This window comes from Natrix helvetica (genome assembly GCF_964273705.1).
Source record: "Natrix helvetica genome assembly, chromosome: 6".
Taxonomy (NCBI): Eukaryota; Metazoa; Chordata; class Lepidosauria; order Squamata; family Natricidae; genus Natrix; species Natrix helvetica.
Window position 1 is genome coordinate 23,002,196 of NC_138553.1, and position 21,952 is coordinate 23,024,147.

Here is a 21,952-nt window from a genome sequence, read left to right on the forward strand (position 1 = left end):
GAATGCCTTCCAATCAACGTCAACGTGAGACCATCTGGGGATGATGGGGGAGGACATCCGGAAGGTACCAGGTTGGGGGGGGATCTTTGGCACGTGATCGAGCCCACTGTCTTAACCATCAAACGGATTCTGTTTACGAGGAAAATAACTCTCCCCCTCAAACGGCAACTTTTGCGGTTCTTGCATTGTGGTGTAATGCTGGGGTTCCTCCCCCCCCCGGCTTTGTATCTATTTTGTTTATTTTTTTTAACTGACTGCTAGCTGCTTTGAGAATCAAAAGACGTCTAGAAAAGACTTTTCCCCCTCCCGCCAAAAAATAGACTAGGGAGAAAATTCGATAGCTGTCCTCAGAATGCTTAGGCTCAAAACATGTAAACGGTTTTCTTCTGATTGTGTGAATATCACTCATCCCCCACCCCCTGTTCCGGTACAAGTTGGCTGTCAATTAAACTGACCTGCCGCAGTGGGTAAGAAGCCTACTCAGTCGCATTCTCACCGCACTCTGGGTTTGCCTGGAATTAAATTGTTTGTAGTTCCGACGTTGTAGGGAAACCTAGATAACATTATTTGATCTTCTACCGTACGATTCAGAGCATCGTAGAATTTATGTGAAAAAGCAGATAATAGGAACGCAGCCCTTGTGCTTCTTTATCGGGGTTTATGGATAAAGGCGACGTTTAAGTGTGTGGTTCTTCCGTTTATTTGGTAGGAATTCCACGGAATTCAGTGGGCTTGACCACAAGGTAGATGGTGGCATCAGGGAAGCAACTTGGCTCAAAAAGGCTCTGAGAAAGATTTGCAGCGTAAAATAATTCGAATTTAGTATCAAGCAAATGAAATGGAATCAGACGTGGTTTCTGTTTTTTTGACTTTCTGTCAAAGACATCTACAAGTTGTATTATTAAGGGCATCTTAAAATCAATTGAATTAATGGACTCCTTAATAAATGTGATCCCTCCACCTCTTTCTCGACAACACCTATTTTCTTATGTCATTTCATTTACTACTCTCAGCCCCTGTCGTTTTTGATTTTTTAAAAACACCCTTCGTCTGTTATTTACATGGAGAGGGATAATGTGGGTGAGAGATGCCCAATTCTTTGATATTGTCTTGGCAAATAAATACAAAGATATCACGGAGAAAATCAATGCAGACTTGTCACATTGCAGGAAGAGAATCTTACTTGAAACCCTTCAAGGAATAAACTCTTAAATGTAAACAACACTTGTACGGTTTTTGCAAAGCCTATGAACATAAAGTAAGTTTTATTTCACCTACACCACGGATCCCAAACACGTGTTTAAGGTACCGAAGAGCCTCCTTAAGACTCCGTTGCTCAAGACTGAAACACTTCAATTCCAATCCTTTATCCTTCGCTCTATATTGGCAATCATAAAATTCGTAGCGTCACAGCGGTGCTGTCCTTGGTACTGAAAAAATGCTCATTGACAGCTGAATCCACGCAGATGGATTAAATTGGTTTAGTGCTCTTTGGTATTTATTATTTGCTTCTCCGGTTAGTTTTCATTCAAGAGGCAATAAATGTGTTTGTGTGTCTCTGTATAATCACTGTGAAGCACAATTTCTTCAAGTTAGTACAGAAACCTGGTTCTGAGGAGGGCTGTTAATTTTTTTTCTTATTAAATCCTTGATTTGAATGCAATTTAATTTAAATATGAATAAAATGTAATTTAAACTATAATATATAGTATGCATATATTAATGTGCCATACTTTTTAAAAGTTGACATATATTAACTATTTTATGGGAAATAGAAATGTTATTTCTAAAAGTATTTTAGAAGGAAAATAAATATTTATGTTGATACTTGTTATTTTGTTTACATTGTTATTTACTTGAAAATTCAGGAGAACTAAAGGGATCTAATTGGTTTAAGTAACATAGTAATAACAATATAAAAAATTTATCAGCAAAATTTCAAGAGTGTAACTGATAGGTGATAGTGCTATAATTTAGTAGTGGAATATAATCATAATAAAAATGTTAATCAAATAATATATAAGCACATTTATGATTTTATTGGATATTTATAATACTAGTTGGAGTTTTAAACATTAGTTCAATTAATTGCATTTTTATTGAGAAAAGCATTTTCAAGAAAATCCCAGAAAATAGAAGAAGAATTCTAAGAATTTCTCTATGAGAGAGATGGGAGACAGATTTTAAAATATTGTTAAAATAAATAAAGGTATAAATTTCCCCTTTTGAAAGAAATTGGTTTGTTGTATACTGAACAAACGTTGCTTCAGGAATTTACAAGGAATATAAGTCTGTCTCATAAAATGTGAATTAGTCATTTTTCTCAATAGGGATTAAAGTATTAAGTAATTATGTTTTGAATTTTATATGTGTATTCATGCCTTTGTTGGCTAGCATTACAACAGACCTAATCCCAGGTGTTTTTTTTCCAGATACCTCTGAGCTTTAGTGACCATTATAATTAAGGAGAACATCCAATCTTAATTAATTTGCTCTTTTTTGCCACTATCTTGGAAAACATGGACATAATTCAGCCATGTTAAGCAATGTTTTATGAGCTGAAAGAGTCCTTATGAAGAGGCTAGCAATTGCTTTTCATATTGGTACCAAGCAATGAAATCTTAAATATCCAATTAAACTTAATCCCATATAAAGAAAGTAAAGGCTGCAGACTGCGTTGATTTAAAATGTTAATTAGATCATTAGTTGAATCATATGAAATGAAAATCACGTGGCTTCTCATGTATTTATTCAGCTCATCTTCATGATTTATTTTTTCATATCATATATATAATGCAAATAGAAAATCCCATTTTCCAGTAACATCAACCTAGTTCACAACAAAGCCTTTCCTTCACTTGTGGTCTACCAGATTATATTCCATCATAAAAACCACGTATACATATACTTTAACAAATCTTTTTATTAACTCAGTTACATCCATTCCTACTTTAACATGAACCATCAAAATTTCACTGAAAATGAATTTAAAATATAAGTCAATTGTAATGAATATATTAATTTTAAAGAATAACTATTATGAAAACCATTAGGTTCCATGCAAAACAACCCCCAAAGATATTGTATGTATTGAAATAATTATACATTTTAAATATTGGTTTAAGAAAAATATGATCAACATTTGGGTTATTTTTTCTACATATTAGCTAGCAAAAAAGAACTTAAATGTATTTGAATCATTTGAATAAGGGTATCAATGTACATTCTTCTTCAGATGATCATTGTAAATAATCTATATATATTTAAAGGTAGCAGTAAAAATTGGATTTTCCCCTGCAAACCATGAATTTGCAGACATATGCAGCAAAGAAATATTCTGCCAGTGAAATGGTTCTACCAGCAAAAATACATCAGTAGAATATGTAAACTGGGACAGAGTTATGGGTGGGATATGAGTATTGAAGGGGAAAAAATATTTGCACAGCATGCTGGACTTTTGCATGTCACCATTATCCCCAATAGGTTACCTATGGAACTTTACATCCATCCCAGTTGATCAATTTAAAATATTTATCTTTAACATGTTAGGTATTGTTATACAATTATATTTGATATCTAAGATCAATATAATCTTCACATCTGATTCATAGATAATTAGCACTGTAAGAAACTAAAAGTAAAATTAATAAAGACTTCAAAAGACTTCATTGTATGGATACAATGTAGCTTCCTAAATTCTTTCCAGAGATCCATTGGAATTTTTTTTTAAAATGTGCAGAGGGATGTTTTGTGCAACCTTGACCTTATGCAACCACTTTCAATTTCACTCTTTCTTCTGCCATTTCTTCTCCTACACCAACTTTTGTCCTCTTCCATAACATTTTCAGAGAGTTGCGCTGTTTATAGAGTCTTGATCACCTTCACAATATATATTGGATTGGAAAGAATAAAATCACTTGATTAAATGCACTTCAAAAATGCATAGCTCTTATACTGTATAAAAGATGAATTGAGTAAGCTTAGCTTTTCTACTATTTTTCTGCATTTTGTTTTTCCAACACTATCAAATAGAAATCATGTTTGAAACGCCTAGTTCCTAGCTAGATTATTTATAATAATTTTGTATAGATTTATACGATCATATCCAAATATGGAGAGGGATTTATCTGTAGATATAGTATATAAACATATTATATATTAGATTTTGTTTCTTTTCTGCATTATATGTTAATTATGGGCCAACTGACTTAGTTAAAAGAAAAAATAACAAGCAAGACAAGCCCAGAAGTCTCTCTTTCACTTGATCTTCTGGAGAGCATTGCGAAGAAGTTCCATTTCATCTGCAAAGAAATCACGAAAAATAAAAGTTTTACTTTGCTCTATATTTGTTACATCTGCATATTAACTTTTTCTACAAGGCAGCGCATATGAAGCTATCCACAATTTCTCCTGTCAATAGAGATAATGATGCAGAGATTACTGGGCAAATAAAAAAAAACATAGTACAATCTTATGGGGAGAATGCATGGCTGTTCTCGACGTACAACAGTTCATTTACTGTCAGTTCAAAGCAGTGGTGGGATACGACCGGTACGCCCTGGTACAGGCATACCAGTACCTACTGGGAGCACCAGGTACCCTTCCGGTTCAGTGCTCTGGAGGGCCCACCCGCCTGCCCACCCTCCTTACCTGTATCTGAGCTGATCGGGGCTTTCACGTACAGAGCGTACGACGCCTGTGCGATGCTCCACCGAGCAGCTGGAGCATCGCGGGCGCTAGGTACACATGTGCATGCACATGGAGGATGCTCGGCCCCATTGCAGCATACTGGTTGCAATGGGATCCGGAACCGACCACTGGTTCAAAGTTACAACAGCATTGAAAAAAGTGACTTATGGCCGTTTTTCACATTTACGACAGTTGAAGCATCCTTAGGGTCACATGCTCAAAATTCAGAAGCTTGGCAACTGGTTCATATTTAGGACGGTTGCGATGTTTCAGGGTCACGTGATCTCCTTTGGAGACCTTCTGACAAGCAAAGTCAATGGGGAAGCCAGATTCACTTAATAACTGTGTTACTCAATTTAACAACTGCAATGATTCACTTAACAACTGTGGCAAGAAAAGTCATAGAATGGGCCAAAATCCACTTAAGAAATTTCTCACTTAGCAACATAAATTCTGGGCTCAGTTGTGGTCATATGTCCAGGACTATCTATATATGTGTTTGTAGGAAATGCATTGAATGACTTATGAAGAAGAAAAACAATGAGATGATCTACTGTGCTACAACTGTTAATTTAGTGTCTATAGATTCCATACAACATAGAAGCTCCGACTCACACAAGAATCTTTTTGTGCACCAACAACCATTAGTAAATACTTTTTAGATCTTTGGATCTTTAATAGGAAACTATTAAAAAGATGTTGTTGAGGCTGATAAACGGAAATAAATGCATTTGTTATGAAACTCATCTGAATTCCAGGAGAAAATGAATACATCTGTCATTGCAATCTAACCACAAAAATGTTTATTTTAAATATGCTACTAGAATTGGAATTTTAAAATACATTTTTCAGTTTGTTATGAACTTGGAAATCATGATACTTGAGTCCGTCTATCTCATATGGTGCTTGAAGTTTCAAAATGTAGCGAAAGTCAAACATCCATTTCTTTGTACACAAGGAACCGTTGGTTGAATAAAATGAAAAGGCAAAACACACATATAAAAGATTCTTGGTTGGCATCCAAGCAAACCCATCCAAAGTTCTGAAATTAAGTACTTACTGCCAATGGCATCGGCTAAATTCTTTAATTGTTTGATATTGTCCAAAACCTCAATTCTTTCAGTATATGGATTATAACGGACTGAAAATGGACGTGAAATCGTTGAGGCATATTTTCTGTAAATGCAAAGCAAACATTTAAAGGCAGCAATATGTTCAGGTTTTTTGGTGAAATGTCATTCTTTACAGCTAGGAACTGTAAGTTTTATGATTTGTTTGAAATGGAAAGATGAACGATAAAGCTGAGATCTTGTGCAATAAATAAAAACTATTATGCATGTCTTAGAGATGGAGTGTAAGCTATGTCTTTCCTTTGATATGGGACTGTTTTTGCTCTTTCATGTATTTCCTGCAGTCTCAAATTCTCACCTTTCTCTTGCTGTGTATCCCTCTGGAAAATCATTTATCTCACAGGTGAGCTTTTATTAATAACTTTATGTTAAAACGTTCATGACTGGGAGAGACATGGGAACAAGGTCAGCCAATGAATAGGCATAGCAACTAAGCCAATGGGAGCTTAAACAGATCTGAGTCTCTGCAGGGAATTGAAACAGAAACTTAAGCAGTCTGCCGCTCTGAGAAGTAAACTAGCAGTCTGTCTGGGCTTGTCTGCTAAAATGAAACAAACTTCTTGTGTTTGCCTGTAACTCTCCTGTCTTGTGTTTACTTAAAAGAACCACCTGTTGTTATTGTACATTTATTCATCTATTCTTATGTATATAAAGAAGTTAATGAATCCTACTGCATCAGTTATCTGTGTGTGTTTCTGGATTTGAATTTATGCAACAAACTCTGACACTTTATAATCCCTCTTCCAAATTAAAGATTTCTAAGGTAGCTGGCAGTAAAACTATGGTTTTGATAGTACTCTAAGCAGATCCTACCTTAACTTCTGTTTTGCGTCTTCAAAACTTTCAGCTACATAGTAAATAGGCTGGAATTCAGTAACTGGATATTTTTGAACTGCAGTCTTTTCCAAGATGAGGGGTTCAGTGATGGGTTTATTTGACAGAGAGTACTAAAGGAAAAGGATAGAATGGTTTGAAATTTTAAATAAAAATTATTGTTGCTGCCACTGTTTAAGCTTAGTAAGGTCTAATCATTATTTCCAGTATTGAACATGAGTGTGGAGTGTCATTGCATTGTAGTCAATGGAAATGTCTTAAGAATGTAGAAATACAATAAATTGTCTGAGAGCTTGCATCGTCATAACCTCAGAATTCATAAAAACGCTGGGGGGGGGGAGGAAACACACACCCATGTTGGAATGTCTTTACAGAATGAAATTATGGGATGCAACTCCAAACAGGGATATTCCATTTAAAAGGTTGAACAGACTCAATTTTTTTTCTTATAGTATTGTTTAATATTTTAATTAACAAGGGTTATATTCTGGATTTATTGATGCCTTCATATGCTAAAAAAAAAAAAAAAGATCCACCTTCTCACAACAGCATTCTATAACAACATCTGGATGGGATTGGAGTAAAACTGCCATTAAGGTTAAAGTTAGCAAGATATTGGATAAATTGGCTGGTAATAATGGAGATTGTATTCCAATACATCTGAAAACACCAGTTTGGCATCTTTACTCCAATCACTTCTGGCCAGTTCTTTCCGACTACCAGCATAGCCACAGAAGAACCCACCCAATTCAATAGGACCGAGGAATTCCTGGATTAGGTAACAACATAGTTTCACAACTAGTGTGTCCTAATTCTGTTTCTTTTTCTAACAGATCTATGAAAATGTATGACAATCTCATTTCTACTCAACAGTGGTGGCATAGACTGAGAACCTATCTAAAAAAGATGGTAATGAACATTGAATTCCTCTTGATTCTTTTGTCAAATTTATTTTAGGCACACCATATAGACTGAGATCCTCATGTTTTCTCCTTCACATGAACCCAATAGTTCATAAGTAGCACTCTGGTATTATTTCTGAACAGTCATAGTTTATTGATTGATTGAATGAATGAATCAGTGAATATAGCCACCCAACTTGTTACTTATACCTTTCTCTTCTTCTTTTTAATTTTGAAAGGGTTGGAGAAGACCTGCACAGAATGGTATCTTTCTTTTCCAGAAGGCATTAGGGAAAGGAAGAAGAGACAGCAGTACATGATCTGTTTATTTAATTATTTTTTTCTAGGACAACATATCTCCATGAATTTGGGCTTGTCCATATTGAGGGTGCAAGTCTGTACCAGACACTCATACTACTCAGAATTAAGGAGAAGTTGGCTTCCAGGTTGATGACTAGTCTGTTCTGGAACATTCCTTTTCTTCAAGATGGGAAGTAAAGATGTGGCTTGCGCACTGATATCACAATAACTTTTTTCCCCCAAGAAACAGAATATCTTATATTTGAACATTTGGAGAATTAGCCTTTCAAGGACCAAGAAGACAATAGGAAACCAGAAAAAGGCTACCAAATTTAAACTGGGTTGCATTTGAAACAAAGCTACATGAACATCACCATGCCAAATTTTATTTTGCAGAACGTTTCATCAACTTCATTTGCAGAAATCATGAATTCATACTTGCAGTTCACCATATGATGACAACAGTCCAGCCCCATAGGCCTTAACTGCATTGCCTTCTTTACAGAGGCCAAATTCCACAGTGAACCAGTAAACCTGAAAATAAAATAAGGTGCAGAGTTATTGTTACTGTTGCCTAAAGAGTTTCTGATGATGCTGAAACAGGGCGATGAAATAAATTAAAAGAAAGAAAATGATTTATATTAATGAAAATTGTGTTCTATGAATGGATACTTTCTTGATGATTTTATTATAAACTAGCTGATAACTCAGTGTTGCCCGGGTATTTATTTATAGGGGGAAAATGTCCAGACCAAATGAAATTTCTAATGTTGGATTTTCCCCCTTATCAGAGGGAGCCCCCTTGTGAAATACTGTGAAGCTGCTACCATGGTAACTCCACTGTACTGTACAGTAGAAGCCTTTTTACGGCAGTACAGTAGAAGCCATTTTAAAGCACAACAGGCTGTATCTTAACAGAAGATAGGGGTGTTAGGGGTGTCTTACAGTATTTTTTTCCAGAGAGTAAGTCATCTGTGTACCAAATTTGGCTGAAATTGCTCAGGCATTCTGTTAGGGTGTAACCAACAAGTTGGGTAGACAATATATTGCACAAGGCATGTTATGTATCTTTAAGAGAGGAGCTCTGCTAATTAGTAGATTACAGCATTTAAATTGCAGCTGATGTTGTTGCTCTCTCTCTCTCTCTCTCTCTTGATTGATGTATGATAACTGCTGTCTAACTGTTACTACTGTTGCTATTACTTACTGTGTGTAAGTTATTTGCTACTTGTATCCAAGTTATCTTGGTAGTATTGGACTGTTATTTCTGTGTATGACTTTTTGGCTGTGTTTATGGATTTTGCTATATTCTTCAAAAAGTAAAGTTTATTTTGTTACTTTACTATCCATTATTCAGTGTGGTTGCTTTATCTATCGCACGCTGCGTATACTTTACAGGGTTGCTCTGTTATAACCTCGACCTGGGGTTCATTGCTAGTGCTTGATCGCACCAGTACCTAACACATTCCAAAGTTATGCTGGAACATACACACACACACACACACACACAAAGATATGTGTGTGTGTGTGTATGTATATGTATATGTACACACACACACACACACACACACACACACACACATATATATATATATATATGTTGTAATTGTACTGATAAATAAATAAAGGGAGACTAGGATAGATCTATTTCGAGCTAATTAGCTCTCATCAGCTAGCCATACCCTTACTGGGATTAGAACCCGGGCTGTATATTAGTCATACCAGGGGTTGTAACACAAACACACACACACACACACACACACACACACACACACACATATATATATATATATATATATATATATATATATTAATAATGGTTAGTTGTTTATTTGGGTAGGAACCTGACTCTTTGCATATAACTAACCTTCAAAAATGCTATGGTTTGTTTCACTGTATATAAAATGCCAATGTATTAATGGTTATAATCTTTTGGTAAACATTTCAAGCTTATAAAAGTACTACAATAGTTAATGACTTTTGAATGATTAGCAATATTAATATAATGTAATGTATCATGTAAAAATGAATTATTTTTCAAGGAAGAGTTTCAAGATAATTCTGACACCAACCAGCCAAGAACTTTCACTCCATATTAATTACGGGATATGACTGAAGCTATTATCAGAATTCAACACTGACCGTTGCAAGTTTCTCAATATAATCATCTGGAGCTCCCAGAGAAGCCAACCCAATCTCCTGTAAAAGCAAAACATTTTCATTTTCTTATTTTTATTCTCATCTACACAATCCCTGCACACAAACACACACACAGACTCACACACAACTTTTTTTAAAATCTGAAAATGAAACAATAGGGAGAGAAACTATCAAGAAAACATTCCTCTTTTCTGCTTGTAAAATCTTTTTCTTTCCAACAGAGGGGATTACATATATTGTTATATATGTAACGTGTAGAGGAAAAATAAAAGTGCGTGTATATAACATGCATAAAATGGGTGTGCCTTCACTTCCATGTTAGCAACTTCCCCCCTTTAAAATAAGCCCTAACAGTTTTAATGTAGGCTAAAATATGATTGGACAGTTCAATATATTTAAAGTTATCAACTGTAGATTTCAAAATGCTACTGAATCTCAACTTCAAATAAAATCATCTTTATGATCTCAGCAGGTCCTCTAAAAAAATTATTTTTAAGCATCAGGAAAATTTCCTGACTCTAACTAGGACTGAAAGACAAGTTACTCAGTTACTCAAGCAAAGCAAAAGACAAGTAATAAGCATCAACCTTAGGCCTGGGAACCAAAGTCAGGTTTTTCAAAGCTTTCTGGATTCCTTGGAGAGATAATTAGAGGTTGTATTCTACCAGTCTGGACCAGTTCACCCGAACCAGTAGCAGAAATTGCAGGTGGCCTCACCCACCCGCCCCAGCTCTATGGCATCCCATTTAGGCCCTTTTGTTGCAAAAAGCGGATGCATGGAAGGTTGAATGCATGCATGCTCTCTCACATTTACGAACCAGTAGGGAAGGTAAGTGAATACCACCCCTGGAGATAATAGGTTATCCCCTGCCTGTGTCAACCTCCCGCTAGTCAACTGTTAACATTAACATTTACTTACTTGAGAAAACTGAGCAAAACTAGGGTCAGCAAACAGAGGGACGTGTCCTAAGAGTTCATGGCAAACATCACTAAAAGAAAATATAAATCAGTATGAAAACATTCAGCTAAGATGGGCTTCTGAGAGGGACAAATACATTGGAAGAATCCTGTTATTTCAATAAACTACTGCTGGGAGAAACAATCTGATTTGCTACAGATGTTTTGGACTTTTTTCAAGCTTAGCCAGCCAAAAACCAAAAGATTGCAAGAATTTTGGCCAAAGATACAGTATCTGGAATGTACCAGATTACCTGATTTACCTTGCTAAATGTATATATGTGTAATCAGATAGAATTAACCCTTCCCTACCATGGCTTCCTTCCCTTTCTTCCTTATTCATGATCGCTAAATAAAAATCAATAGTCTCTGAAAAATATTCATGCATGTTCTATAAAGTTTTATGCACAATTCTGTACTGTCTTGGTCCACTTCCCCTTTGATCATGCATATTATTCCAGGTTTCCAAGCGTAATACATAATACTTTACAGGATGAAATACGTACGGTTCAGGTGTATACATTGGTTTTGATGAATGGCGAATGTACTGCGTAGAATGAAATACTCTAAAAGCCAAGCCACCCAAAAAATCTCGAGATGAAAGAAGACCAGCCACGGGCCGTAAGCGAAATCCAGTGCAGCCTTGAAAGAGCAGAAAAGTTCTAGATGACCATCTGACTTCAGATTTAGCTATGTCCTAAAGTTGAGTTCAACATCCTTTCAGAAATCATTGAGTTACTTACTTCTAGACACATATGGACAGAATTGCAGTTTGATTGCTTCTGATACACAAGCCACATTTATGTTGGCTTTTCAACCAGTATTTACTTACTTCTCAAAAAGTTTGAGACATCTTCAAGCTGGGGAATGTTATCCTCTTGATAGCCACAATATTTTTCCAGGAGTGGAAACACATGATTGTGTTCATAGCAAGCATGGGTAGGGTAGAGAGTCTTCAGCTCCCTAAAGACTATCCCCCATGTCTTCTTCTCTTCCTCAGTGTAAGTCACCCTGGGTATAGTTTGCCCACTGAAAGGGAAGTTTTAAAAAAAACTGCTTGAACTATAGAAAATACATTCCTATTTTATCAACATCAGTATCAGAAATGCAGTTCATAAGATCTGATGGGCTGTGGCAGATCTTTAGAGATTAGGCAGGAAAAGTACCTTGTTTTTCAGAGTATAAGACGCACCTTTTTCCCTCAAAAAACAGGGTGAAAATCTGGGTGCGACTTATACACTGAATACAGCATTTTTGGCCTCCCGAAATCCCAACCCCTTCACCAAAATGGCCATGCATAGCCTTTAGGAGGCTTCCAGAGTACTCCTGGGGGCTGGGGAAGCAGAAATGAGCAAAAAACGGGCTGTTTTTTCCTCATTTTTGTCCCCCCCAACCCTCAGGAGGCTATGCATGCTCATTTTTTGACCAAAAATGGGCCGTTTTGGGGAGGTCTGCAGAGTGCAAAAACTTTTTTAAAAAATTTGCCTCTTCAAAATCTTGGTGCATCTTATACTCCAAAAAATACGATAAACATTATGATGAACTTTTTGCTACAGTGTGTTCATACACATGTCCTTTGATTCTTCCATTGTACATTTAAGCAACTTTGTGCCAATATTCAACACACACACACACACCCGCCAAATCTACAATTGCTTAGAGGTCAAGCAGAAATAAGACCCCTCAAAGGTTAATGTATGCTGAAATTATCCTTACTGATAAACACAGTATTGTGACGTCCCACTTTGACACAGTTTGATTACTGCTACGTGTTTTTCATGTTTTTCACATATGAAACTTCTGGTGGAATAATCAAAGCAGTGGTGGGATTTAGCGCACCACTTCAGGAGAACCGGTTGTCAACTTTTTGAGCAGTTTGGTGAACTGGCTGCTGGGAGAAATCATTAGGGCAGAGAATTGGTTGCTAAATAATTTGAATCCCATGGGGTAACATGAGCAATTTTAATATTTGAGAAGATGCAGAAAAGGAGACGGTAAAGGACACTGCTGGGATCCCAGAAGGTCTGATAGTAACTTTGTCCCTTATCCACTCTTATTATTTATGATTGAATTACCTGGATTTAGGACAACAAAAACACCTGTTGGGGATTAATTCTTAAGAAACATCCCCACCATTCCCAACTTCCTTACTTTCTCATTATGCAATAACAGTTTGGCCTAATTTCTCCCATGCTGTTCTTGCTTTGCAGCTTTAATGATCCGGAGATGAAATAATCTGATGTATGTGTGATCGACACTGAAAACCAGGCTGGTGGACAAAGCATCTGGCTTAACTAAACAATGCCTTCAATCTCTCCTGGCCTTAAAGCCGGGGTGCTAAAAGTCGACCCAGGTAATGGCTCAGCAGGACAAGCAGATTTGTCTCTTCCCTACATGTAAGTTCCCAACAGTCAGCTTGGCTCTGTCTTGAACCCAAAAGGAATCTTTTGCCTTGCTCAACTTGTTGCCTTGACATTAAAAGCGGGGGTGGTGGTGGTGGGGAGGGGCTCTGTTGCTCAGAAAATAATTTTAAACATGGGCAGGCGACTTATCTAAGCCTCTCTCTCATCCTGCCCCAAATCAAAGCTTCCCCCACCCCTAGCAATTGAATAGGGCTTGTGGCACCGTGGGGATAATAGGAGGGATTTCTAAAGTGGCAGCTCTTTGTCAGAAGATGAGTGATACCCCCACCATTCCTCGTCCCTTCCCTTCAGCCTGATCCTAGAGGCAGCGTTTCCCCCCCCCCCCTCAATAATTGTGCAATTTTCGGTGTCTCTGCACCAGTCCTCCTTGATCTCTGGAGCCTTAAACGTGATTTTGAATGAGATGGGTATGTGCGTGTGAGGAAACTGCTGTGGTTTCTATAGCATTGACATTTCTCATTAATCCTTAGGCCACCTTCGTGGGCCTAAGAAAAGAGGAGAGGTTTAAGGCTCTGTCAGACACCAATTTGAAAGCTGCTGAGATCAATAGACCAAGGCTCAGGGTGGCAGGTGAGAAGGAAGAACTGAAGAGATGGGGGTGTAAGTGTGGGCATACATAAAGGGCGGGGGGACAGAAAGATGAATGACCGAGAGTCTTAAAAATGAGCCACACAACAACATCCTAAATTGTCCCTCCTGCTCCACAGATTGTCCTTGAAAGGACTATAATTTCATGTCTACAGCTCCTATTGTTTGCCTGTTTATTGTTTTCCTATATATATATATACACATGTGTGCAGTAAATGCTACACCTTTCCTGATTTCCTGTTTATCTTAATTCTTTTGTGAAGGACGTGCATAGTTTGCCCTGTTTCATCTTCATAGCAACTCCAGGAAGTGGGCTTGGTGGGGGGAAAAAATCACCCACTAGCTTTGTGACTTCATTTGAACCTATTAAAACTCCCATCACTACAACTCCTTATCATGAATCCATGCCAACTCAAAGATTTTTAAAGCATGGTTTTATCCATACAATACGCCATAAATCACAACAGCTAGATTCAAATAGGTTGACAAAGCAAAGCCACCCACACCAGAAGAGTCAACCGCTAGCACTAAAATTCCAAATTACTACACTCCAAATCTGAATTAGCAAAGTGTAGTGTTTGCTTTCACATAACTGAGTGTGCTGTCCATTCAAAGGCAGGACCATTTCCTAGCTCACCATGCAGGTTTGATTCCCACAACATGCAAAGACAATGGCTAGGCTCCAATTACACTTTTGCCAAATCTATTTTGTTTAACAAGGACTCTGTCAAACAAGGATCTGGGAGATGACTTGGAAGGAAGGAAGGAAGGAAGGAAGGAAGGAAGGAAGGAAGGAAGGAAGGAAGGAAGGAAGGAAGGAAGGAAGGAAGGAAGGAAGGTTGGTCAATCCTTGGCCATCCCATCCCCCCTTGCTGTATTAGCTATTAAAGATTAGTTGTATTATGAATTTCAAATAGAGTCCTGCTTGTACAGACAATAAGTAAATGAATCGTCCATAGTTTGGCAAGAGAGAGGGGGGGAGGGAGGGAGGGAGGGAGAGAGAGAGAGAGAGAGAGAGAGACAGACAGACAGACAGACAGACAGACTGTACTTCCTATTAGTTGATAATAGGATTTAATTATCAAATTGGATCATGCATAAAATCACTACTACACTATCTCTTCAGTCCCACAGTCCAGAAAATAGTGTGAAGACTAACCAGCTCATTAAACATTTTATTATGCAGCTGGAACAGTGACGATAGACACAATTAGATCAAGAACATACGCAATGCATTATTTTAACATTGCTCATTGAGCCCTTGCTATCATGCAAATTATACACACTTCTTTCCCCTGTTTAATGTGAAGCATATGAGATGCTGTTTTATTCGGGGCCTGGTGCTTTGTAGTTGCCTCTGATGCTGCAGCACAATTAGATAACAAAGCTTTGTGGGGGCTGGAGCATGGTCCTCGTTTGAATGCCATTTATTACCAGAAGGCTGTAATTGGGGGATAAATGCAGTCAGAAGAGGATCTAAGAACAGAGGAGGAAGAAAGCAAGCAAGAGAAAATAAAGATTTTATGGAAAATTTGACTGGAGGAAAATTTGGTTTGATGGTCCATTTGATTTGGACTCTCAGTAATTCAGGTGGACTCACGTGAGACTTTCTACCTTCATTTGGTCTGGTTTGCCTATTTTTATTTAATTTGATAACAAACGATTTATTTAAACTTTCCTCCTTCTGTTCCTTTGATTTCAAAATGCTTAGATTTCCTCTCTGCTCAAAGGCTTCCGGATCTGCTACAGATAATGCTACCAATGAAAATAAGCTTTTTTTTTGTCTGTTATGATGCTTCTTTTTGATACATTGGATCTTAATTTAACATTCTAAAGTACAATTATCCAAATGTAAAAAGATTTTATAAATTTAAATTCAGCTGAACAACAAAACAAATTGATGGTCAAGATAGTTCAACAACCAAATTAAGTACTTCAGGAAGAGTGAGTTGATCCTCACTGGAGATCTTTGGCCAAAGATTGAGAAATAAGGCACCATGGATTCTCCAGCTATGTGAGACACTGTTCTATTATTCTCTAAACATCCTGCCTGGAGTTCATTCTTATTCTATTATTTCATGCTGCGTCCAATTCAACCTGCACTACCCAGAAAAAAATGTCTCATTTTTCTTTTTCCTCCTCCAGGGCCATAATTTGCACCATCCCTCTCCCTGACCAAATGACCAATGCCATTTCCACATCCATCTCAGCCATGTGGCCAGTTCCCCCAACATCTTCATTGAAGCAGTACTGTGGCAAAGAATAAATGGGGGAAAGCTAGCCTTTATTTATAATCAGGGGTGGGCTTCAAAAAATTTAGCAAGGGGTTCTCTGCCCGGTTGCTGGGTGGCCATGGTGGCCATGGCCTAGTCGGCCTCCTGCACCATGGGGGGAGGCATTTTTGCCCTCTCTGGGCTCTGGAGGCTTTCCTTGAGACTCCAGGAGAGTGAAAATGGCCTCCCCAGGCTCCAGAGGCCCTCTGAACTTCCGGTTTGCCCGTTTTTCACCCGATCCTCTGTGCACACCCTGCATTTACCTGCATCCAAAACGAGCCATGTGATGACTCCTGGGAGGGGAGGGGCTGGGTGGGTAGGGCCAGCCATGAGTGGGATTTGGGGGTTCTCCAAACTCCATAGAATCTTAGCTAGAGGCTCTCCCAAACACCTCCAGCAGCCCATCCCTGTGTCTAATATGCTCCTTATCACTTCTGTCTAATTCAAGATGCACATTTCTACTGGACCTTCTGCAGTGTTCCTCAAGCTTCTTTACTGATTACTAAACAAACATTCAGCTGACTGGTGGTTGGAGTGGCGGAGGCCTTTACTAAGGCAGTGAAGGATTCTGGCCAGGTGATGGATGGTGAATGTGTGAATGCTCTTGTGGGCCAACATCTTCACTGTGGTCTAACAGTGATCTTGTAGACCACTGTTTGATCAAAAGGAACACCTATTTTGAGCCAAAGAAGTTATTTTAAGAGGTAGTTTCTTCTTTCTAGTCTGCATACTTACTGCCTGTAGTTGTATGCTATATCTGCAAACTCCTTTCTTCTGGCCCGGTAAACTGGATCTTTGAAACCCTAGAAAGAGATAACAAAACAGATTGCTTTGTGAGTGTTTAAAGATGTGGGTACAATTTAAAGAAAACGGATGTAATGCAAGTTGATTTAAGGCAAATCAGGCTCTAGAAGGGAGTGGAGGATCACAGTTCTCCCAATCAAGATTCAGGATTCATCCAAAGGTTCAAAGATTTGACCTAGGCAAGTTTAATTTAAAAAAATGCAATAGTACAGCCCTGGGAAAACATAATTACTTTATATTGTTTTTAAAACACAAATACAGCTCCATCCTGTCCCTCACTGGAATATCCTTCCTGAATAGCACTGATTCACTGATTTGCATTGATTTTAATCCTATGTTTGCAACCCAGATGAGACCCAGATGAGGAGTCAGATTGTTGGGGGCAATGCTGACTCTGTAAACTGCTTAAAGAGGGCTGTAAACTGTGACCTGTGAAGCGCTATTGCTACCTGCAATTTCAGTGGTCCTACACATTGAATTAAATAAATAATAAATCTATTTTCAATATTTGTAACCACACAGCAGATTTTATTCATTTGCTCTGCAAACTTAAATGGCTCCCAAATCTTGATGAAATAACTCTGGATATCCAACAAGTGTAAAAACAGAAACACTGATATAAAAACATTAATCTTACATAGGGAAGATTGTCCAGGATGAAGCTAAGATCTAAGTGGACTGTAGCAAAATTATTGTAGATATATCGAGGATATTTCAGATAATATTTCCAGTTTGACTTATGATTGGAAATATCAAGGTGTATTTTTGTTTCCTCATTCCAAACAACAGCAAACCCTACAAGAAAAGGGCCATTGATTAACTCTTTCTAGGAGTTGGGTTTGAGATTCATCTTGCCTTTGGTTACTGTGCTTCTGTATCTATAATATTATTCACTTGTTGTTCAGTAGAATGACACCCCCCCCCCCAATTCACCTTATTTTGTTCTAGGATCCGACCAAATATTGCATGTGCAAAATAATTATATGGCGTGCATTATTCATTTTAGATTAAACTAGTGAGCTAGTGAAAGGCTAATCACTCTTCCCCAATTAGTGTAATAGCAGTACTTTTTGCTGCATTCTGTATAATTTATTTACAAGTACCCAGCTTCAGTTAAATTAATAGAGATAATTACTGGCTACACTACATTTTCTGACATCAGAAGGATACAGAATGTTGTTTTCCTTGATCAGTGGTAAGCAATTATGTGGTCATTCATCCAAAATTTTATTTGCTACACAACAGTAGTGTTATGAATATCTCCCCTCCCCCTCTGTCTCTCTCTGTCTTTTTCTACTAGTGAGAAAAGTCCCTACCTAGCACCTAAAAAATATTACAATTACCACAAGCTGATCATTGCTTTAAAATATTTTCCTTATATACAATACAATAGTAGAATTGGAAGGGACCTTGGAGGTCTTCTAGTCCAACCCCCTGCCTAGGCAGGAAACCCTATACCATTTCAGACAAATGGCTATCCAACATCTTCTTAAAGATTTCCAGTGTTGGGGCATTCACAACTTCTGGAGGCAAGCTGTTCCACTGATTAATTGTTCTGTCAGGAAATTTCTCCTCAGTTCTCTCTCTCTCCCCCTCCCCCTCTCTCCCCCTCCCCCCTTCATTATTTGGATTTTTACTAGAAATTCCAAAATACGTAATTTATCAATACTCTGAAAAACACTGGAACCAAATGTTTAGAATTTTTTAAAAAGGAATTATTTAGGGGAAGAGTTAAAATGGAGAAGTAAAGGCGGCAGAATAAAGAAGTTAACACATTGATCATAGAGATATAACCACTCTATGTGTTGCTTGTTGTCTACTGAGTATTTTCAAACAATATGCAAGATTCTTTGCAGTACGGGCACTTTTTTGATCTCCCATTAAGATGTTTCCCACATTCAGAGCTTAATTATCATCACTTAATTATAGGAGCCTGGAGTCAATAAAATTGCCCCTCGCTTTTTTTCCAATAAAGTGATAGCATGAATTCTGATATCAGTGGTGTAACTAATCAGATACACAAAAACTAGATCCACCACTCTTAATTATTCTGAATTCACATGTTAAAAAAAAAATCCAGAGTAAAGTTTTTGTGATGTTTCTCAATCTCACAAACCCTAGATAGCACTGTTGAGCTACAGTAGAATTTTCCCCCTCCGCCAAGTGGATATTTTTACCTAGAGTTCTTTAAATTGTGACACTGCATAATGAGTAATTCTGAAAGTTATAGTTATTGTATCTCACTATGTTAGGGATTGATGACAGAGCTACAGAATAGTAAATTAGTAAGAAATAGATTCTTGGAAATATAGATATATTTTTTTGTTTGGTTATCTATGCACATTTTCATCTGCACCATTCAGATTATAAGAAATTCCCTATTTATATGATTCTGGCTGTTTATTTTAAATATACCTCTAACTTCACAAGGATGATGCTTCCTATCAATAACTACAAATGGAGATCATAATTCAGGCTTTTATCTGTCTAGGGGGGGGGGTTGAGAAAACTGTGGCTCTGGAGGCTTTCCTCCCTCTGTTGTGGCTGCGTCACCCGTCGGCGCCACAATTTTGAGAGGCGCTTCCGGGGGCGGGGGGGGGAGAACAGTGTGCCAGGAGAAGACTCAATGGCAAGGGGAGGGTTTTCCAGTTGTCTCCACAATTGATAGGGCTTTCAGTTATGACAGGTAGAGGAAAATGTACGCCCCGCTAGGAGGAGACCCTATGGTGGGGGAACTGAACTTCCAGTCAGCTTCAGAATTGAACAGGGGGCTTCCGGTTAGGACCTTTGTGGCTCCCGGTGTTTTCTTTTCTGTGGGAAACGGGTCCAAATGGCTCTTTGAGTATTTAAGTTTGCCGACCCCTGGTCTATGGCAACCATCCTCACAATGTTGTTTCGGGCTCCGTTCCCAAAATTCTCAATTCTAGAATGGTAAAATCTGAGCGAAGCTTCCATTTTAAAATGTAAAATTACATATGAGTTTAGAAGCAGATTTTTTTTTCTTTAAAAGGGAACCGGTAAAGGATGTTTATTTTATTTTTCTTTAACAAACGTTTATCCTTTCTTACAGGATGGTCTGCGTCCAGTTCTGCTCCATAGCTGAGAATCTGATTCGCAAATCTGTCCAGTTCTTGAATAGATCTTGGGAACCATGGAACTAGAAAGCAGAAAAAAGGCATCAGTTGTGATTAGTTCCTTGCCACTTCATAAAAGCATATGGCGTATGTAGTTATATTCCTGTTACTTTATTCAATATTGGCTTGACAGTTACAATGAAATATAAATAATAGATAACTTAATGCCCGGTGGTACGTCGGTACTCATTATTAATTGGTTCCAAGACGAGTGATGAGTATCAAAAATGGTGAATACCAAACAATTTTTCCCCATAAGAAATAATGTAGTGAGTCAGAAGGCAGTCATCACTGACAAGTTCTAACTGAGTACCAAACAAGCAATGAGTAATGGAACAAAATCTTCATGTCAAAATGCATTGAGTACCAAATTCGATTAGTTTAAAAGCAGTTGAGTAGCAAGGAACCACTGTATAATGTTGGGTTAAAGACTGGAATTCCTAGGCTTGTTGAGTAAATTTTGTCCCAGTAGTTAAGAGAGATCTCGGTGTTTTCCTCAATTAATTTGAAAAATACATGGATATACTGAAGGCCATTTTCTAAGCCAGTGGCTCCCAACTGTTTGGGCACCAGGGACCAGTTTTGTGGAGAGAGGTTTTTCCATGGACCTTTGTGGCTTGCCAGCCCAGCAGGGAGGAGAGAGGAGTTAGTTCCTTGTGAGTGATAGGTGGGGCCCATGTGAGCAATTCTGTTTGTGTGAGCAGGGGGCACATGCATCCCCTGCTCTCATAAAAGGACCTTTGTGTGTGAGCATTAGCTGCCACTGCTTAAGTGAGGAAAGTTTCATGCATGAGCACAAACCCCCGCCGCTTGTGTAAGGGGAGCTTCGCAGGGAAGTGCAAGTTGCCACCACTTGCACAAAGGAAGTATCGCACATCAGCGCAATCCACTGCCGCTTATGTGAGGGAAGATTTGCACTTGAGCGCAAGTCATCGTCACTCGTGCAAGGGAAGCTTTGCGTTCAAGCAGCAGCCATCTTGTGGTAAAGGGAAGCTTCACACATGCACAGCCACAGATAATTGGCTGCGGCCTGGGGGTTGAGGACCCCTGCAATACAGAATATTAAAGCAATGGTCTATCTATATATATGAAAGCCAAGTACCACTCATTCATCATCATCATGAAATTTCCAGAACCGTAAAGCCTACAAATTTAAAACTTGGCACATATGTTCCTCTAGGTGCTCCTAAGATAAGGATTTTTTTTTTTTTGTGAAATGACCATCAAATCATTAGGATTTCTTATACAGTAATTAACACGCTCTGATGGTAAGGAGTTCTACTCCCCCTCCCCACCTGAAATGAACTCTGTTCCAACTGCCAGTTGCCTTATATTCCGTTACCTCAGTCCAAACTGGCAGACGTCCACTCCTTCACTCAGGAGCGGTCTGGTGCTCCTTACAGTATTAAATGTCAGTACCTCACCAAAATGTCTACGCCTTCCACCTATGGAACTGCTTCCGCACTCAAGGCGGTGGGAGCAATATTCCCTTATGTGTTTCAATCACCGACCACCATTGAGCCAACGGATTGTGAACCGAATTTCTCCTGCATAGCCCAATCACATAGTTTTGTCGTGAAGCACTGATATCCAGCTAGTATTATATATATAATATCCATTTTGTGTTATGCTTTGAATTTTTGGTGTGATTACTGAACTAGGATCTTAGTAAGGGACATAAACCATCTCTATTTTTATCTCTGAGCTGTGTTCATTTTTCACATACTGGTAGGTCAATTTTATTTCTTTTTTATTTGC

General features: G+C 38.1%; 1 protein-coding gene across 1 annotated transcript in view; it reads right to left on the reverse strand.

The window, feature by feature from the left end:
• Nucleotides 1-2,746: 2,746 nt before the first annotated feature.
• The window catches only part of PAH (phenylalanine hydroxylase), a 44,390-nt gene continuing 25,184 nt past the window's right edge, over nucleotides 2,747-21,952 (reverse strand). Inside the window, exons 4-13 of the mRNA XM_081957399.1 lie at nucleotides 20,129-20,217; nucleotides 16,992-17,059; nucleotides 11,805-12,001; nucleotides 11,479-11,614; nucleotides 10,935-11,004; nucleotides 9,998-10,054; nucleotides 8,294-8,389; nucleotides 6,633-6,766; nucleotides 5,750-5,865; nucleotides 2,747-4,301 (exon numbers count right to left, since the gene is read on the reverse strand). Of these exons, the coding sequence (XP_081813525.1) occupies nucleotides 4,258-4,301; nucleotides 5,750-5,865; nucleotides 6,633-6,766; nucleotides 8,294-8,389; nucleotides 9,998-10,054; nucleotides 10,935-11,004; nucleotides 11,479-11,614; nucleotides 11,805-12,001; nucleotides 16,992-17,059; nucleotides 20,129-20,217 (1,007 nt within the window). The 3' untranslated portion in view covers nucleotides 2,747-4,257. The remainder of the gene's footprint in view (nucleotides 4,302-5,749; nucleotides 5,866-6,632; nucleotides 6,767-8,293; nucleotides 8,390-9,997; nucleotides 10,055-10,934; nucleotides 11,005-11,478; nucleotides 11,615-11,804; nucleotides 12,002-16,991; nucleotides 17,060-20,128; nucleotides 20,218-21,952) is intronic.